At 60.3% G+C, this 4,233-nt stretch overlaps 1 protein-coding gene across 1 annotated transcript; it reads left to right on the top strand.

Annotated features, from left to right (window-relative positions):
- Positions 1-2: 2 nt before the first annotated feature.
- On the top strand, positions 3-4,117 carry DHX58 (DEXH-box helicase 58; the record flags this gene model as incomplete). Its single annotated transcript, XM_008643569.2, has 12 exons — positions 3-53; positions 131-332; positions 430-620; positions 829-945; positions 1,168-1,294; positions 1,374-1,556; positions 1,640-1,890; positions 2,014-2,163; positions 2,400-2,561; positions 2,843-3,033; positions 3,210-3,306; positions 3,556-4,117. Coding segments are annotated over 12 exons (1,902 nt in total), but the record flags the coding sequence as incomplete, so codon positions are not given.
- Positions 4,118-4,233: the final 116 nt, after the last annotated feature.

Here is a 4,233-nt window from a genome sequence, read left to right as displayed (position 1 = left end):
GGCGGCACCTGCAGAGCCGGCCGGGCGGAAAGGTGGCCGTGCTTGTCAACAAGGTGCTGCCCTGCCCCAGGACCGCAGGAGCCACGGCTGATGGTCCTGGCCGGTGCTGAGCGTGGTCCTGTGGGCGCAGGTGCACCTGGTGGACCAGCACACCGAGAAGGAGTTCCAGGCACTGCAGGACACCTTCAAGGTGGCATCCATCAGTGGGGACACCAGCCACAAAGCCTTCTTCGCCTGCCTGGTGAAGGAGAACGATGTTATCATCTGCACAGCCCAGATACTGCAGAACGCCCTGGTCAGCACGGAGGAGGACATGCACGTGGAACTGACAGGTGGGCACCAGACCACATACGCTGCTGGCCCCACAGCCATGGCTGAGCCCCCAGCTGAGCCCCATCTCACCCCGCTCCACTCCCTGTCCCGGAGCAGATTTCTCGCTGCTGGTGATAGACGAGTGCCACCACACGCACAAGGACGCCGTCTACAACAAGATCATGCTGAGATACCTCCAGCACAAGCTCAGCAGGGAGCAGGAGCTGCCACAGGTTCTGGGGCTGACGGCGTCGCCTGGCACTGGGGGGGCAACGTCCTTCGAGGAGGCCGTAGAGCACATCCTGCAGGTGTGTCCTGTGCCCCCTGTCCTGCTTCAGCACAGCTTCCCCTGGGGGTCAGCAGGGTGTCCCTTGGGATGGGGTGATGTGCAGGTGTGTGGGTGCTGGGCAGACCAGAGGAGTCATCCCCAAACTCATCAGGTTGCCAGTGAGCACCACGCAGTGCACTGTACTGGGCAGCTGGGCTCAGGGTGGAAGCAGGATCTTTCCCTCTCAGATCTGTGCCAACCTAGACACTGAGAAGATCACATCGGTGCAGGACGAGGCGCAGCACCTGCAGAGCCATGTCCCCCAACCCAAGAAGCAGTATGACCTGTGCCAGGAGCGAGTGCAGGTGAGGTATGGCTGCTCAGAGCCATGGGGCTGCTCACTGGGTGGAAGATGAGACCCTCAAGCTTTGCTGGGTGAGGAGCTGTGTCCCTTCATCCGCTTTGCTCAGGCCAGTGTGAGAAATTGGTTGACCCAGAGTTTTGGTGCTGGGGGATCCTGCAACTGTCTGCGTCCCGCCATGCAACCAGCCACGATTCCCAAATCCTGAGCCCCTCCCTGCTCCCAGGACCCCTTTGGTGAGCAGCTGAAGAAGATGATGGTGCAGATCCAGCAGTACATGGAGAAGCCGGGTCTCCCATGGGACTTTGGCACGCAGATTTACGAGCAGCGCATCGTGGAGCTGGAGAAGAGAGGTGAGGGTGCAGCAGTGCAGGTGTGGCGGTGCAGAGCCACGGGGCAGGCTGTGACTGCCGTGTCCCCTGGCCCCACCAGCTGCAGAGATGTTTTGTCGCAAGACCCGGGTGTGCGCCCTGCACCTGCGCAAGTACAATGACGCTCTGCTGATCAATGACACCGTGCGGATGATTGACGCCTTCCAGTGCCTCCAGCAGTTCTACAGCGCTGAGAGGGATGAGAAGGACCCCACTGAACAGTTCCTCATTGCCACATTCAAGGGTAACAGAGGGGCCTGGAGGGGGGTGATGCTGGCTGCATTTTGGGTGTAAGGAGTCTCCCCGACACCCCTCTCACCTGTGCAGAGAACAGGGCAAGGCTGCAGGCACTTGCCGGGGACCAGCGCTATGAGAACCCCAGGCTGGGCCAGCTGGAGGGGATCCTGCGTGAGCACTTTGAGCCCCTGGGCGCTTCTCGTGGCATCGTCTTCACCAAGACAAGGCAGAGCGCTCACAGCCTGCTCAGCTGGCTGCAGACCACGGCCACGCTCCAGCACATCAGGGCCACCGTCCTCACTGGCGCTGGCTACAGCAACCAGACCAGGCACATGACACAGGTGAGTGGAGGGTGGGCAGGAACTGGATTGATCCCACTCTGCACACTTTGGGGGTGCTGCTGGTGCTGCCCAGGCCTCAGAGCCCTACACAGCTGCTGAAGCATCACCCCCCTGTCTACCCAGAACGAGCAGCAGGATGTGATCAAGCAGTTCCGTGAGGGAGCCCTCAACCTGCTCTTCTCCACCAGTGTGGCTGAGGAGGGCCTGGACATCCCTGAGTGCAACATCGTGGTCCGCTATGGGCTGATGACCAATGAGATCGCCATGATGCAGGTGCTGCCCAGACTCCCTCTGGCCCTGCCAGGAACCCCCAAAGCCGTGGGGGTGGGACATGGGGGCTCTTGCCTTCCCTGCAGGCATGTCCTTGGGGATGAGCCCAGCCCCTGGCAGAACATCTCCTTGACAAGGTGCAGGGGAGGGTGGAAGTGGCTCTGTTCTCACAGGGTGGCACGAAAGGGTTGGCTGTGTCCCTCTTCTACTGACTGCAACATTTGGACCTTGCTCTGCAGGCCCGGGGCCGTGCCCGTGCTGAGAACAGTGTCTACTCTGTCCTTGCCAAAGCCAACAGCAGAGAGGTGGCCCGAGAGCTGCTCAACGAGGACCGGGTGGAGCTCATGAAGAGGGCGATTCAGGCAGTGCAAGCCATGCCTGAGCAGGAGTACAACCAAAAGGTAGGTGCTGGGTGCTGCCATGGGCACTGGCAGAGCCAGGCAGCTCCTGCCCACCTCTGCACCCTGCATTTGGCTGCCTTCTCTGCCCCAGGGCAGCACCGGATCCTGAGATGGGGTTGTGTGAGGGGCATGGGGCAGTGTGTGCCCATCCTGCCCTGCCTGTCCTGCCCTGTCACTTGCACTTGTGGGATGATGCATCCCTCAGTGGATCTTGCCATATCTGCCATCTGTCTTTGCCTGCAGCCCTGTGCTGACCCCTATCCCCGCTGTGTCCCCCACAGATCCAGGAGCTGCAGCGGGTGGCCGTAGCCAGCTGGCTGATGAAGGAGTCCAGGATCAGTGAGCGGCGGCAGCTGCACGACCCAGATGCTGTTCGCCTGTACTGTGTCAACTGCAACATGGCCGTGTGCCATGGCAGCGACATCCGCACAGTGGAGGGCATGCACCATGTCAACGTCAACCCCGAATTCAGGTAGGAGTCTTGCATGGGCAGGGGCGAGCGGGCAGGGGTAGCACCAGCCTGCTGCCAGCTCTTTCTCTTGGTACAGGGAGATTGCAGGAACTTTGTTTGACTATGGGAGCACCTGTGCTGCCCTGTTTGTGTCCCCTGGACCATCATCCTTACTGTTGGTGTCCCCTTCCTTCCAGGCTGTATTACAGAGTTTCCTCTGGGAAAATACAATTCCAGCGCACTTTCAGGGACTGGGAGCCTGGCTGCCGTATTGCCTGCAGCGCCTGCAGCCAGGTGAGCACAACCATCCCCCTGTGTCTGCAGCCCAGTCAGAGCTGGAGGGACAGGAAGGGCTGTGCCTTGTGCCCCGGCTCACAGCTGCACATGCCTGTGTCGTGTGTGCTGAGGGACATGGACGCAGGCTGCCTGCAAAGGAGAGACATGCCTTGGGAGCAAGGAAGTCGCCCATCCCTGTGTGCGTGGCCCTGCAGCCTGGGGACGATGTGTGTGCGGTGTCTAACTGTCCCCTCCCTGCCCACACAGGACTGGGGCATGGAGATGCTGTACCGGCAGGTGAAGCTGCCTATCCTCTGCATCAAAAACTTTGTGGTGGAGACACCGGCAGAGAAGAGGAGGTACAAGAAGTGGAGCGCTGTGACGTTCCCCATCAAGGCGTTTGACTACCTGGAGTACTGCGCTGACACCCATGGCCTGTCCTTCTAGCACAGGCTCTGTTCAGAAGAGGACTATTCACAGGGCACTTTCAGGGTCTCACGTGAAAGGGAGAGAGGCTTCCTCGACCCTTGGACAGAAGGCCATGGCTCACTCCTCTCTTCCTCGCTGGTCTGAGCTGCAGCAGTGCGTCCCGTGCTGGAGCCCATGGCTGCTGAAGGAGCTTTGCTGACCCCGGGCAGCAAAGAAAGGATGAGATGCTGGGATCAAAAACTACCCAAACCCTTCCTTGCTCCCCATGCTGCTGCCTTCCCCTCTGCAACCCTGCCAGGAGAACCATCCATTTTTGTGGGGCCAGGACACAGCCCACTGCTTCTTCACTCTGATTTGTGAATTTATGGGTCTCCATTAAAAACGCACGTGCTAGACTGAAGGGGCAGGTTGGCCGTGTCACTTGTGACAAGAGCTGGCTGGGCAGGAGCGTTCGAGGGGGGGACATGGCACCAGAGCCAGACCCCACTGTGTGCTGTGCCAGCAGAACAGGGCTCT

This window comes from Corvus brachyrhynchos, unplaced genomic scaffold (genome assembly GCF_000691975.1).
Source record: "Corvus brachyrhynchos isolate BGI_N302 unplaced genomic scaffold, ASM69197v1 scaffold30, whole genome shotgun sequence".
In the NCBI taxonomy this organism is placed as follows: Eukaryota; Metazoa; Chordata; class Aves; order Passeriformes; family Corvidae; genus Corvus; species Corvus brachyrhynchos.
This window is presented reverse-complemented; position numbering and strand designations above follow the sequence as displayed.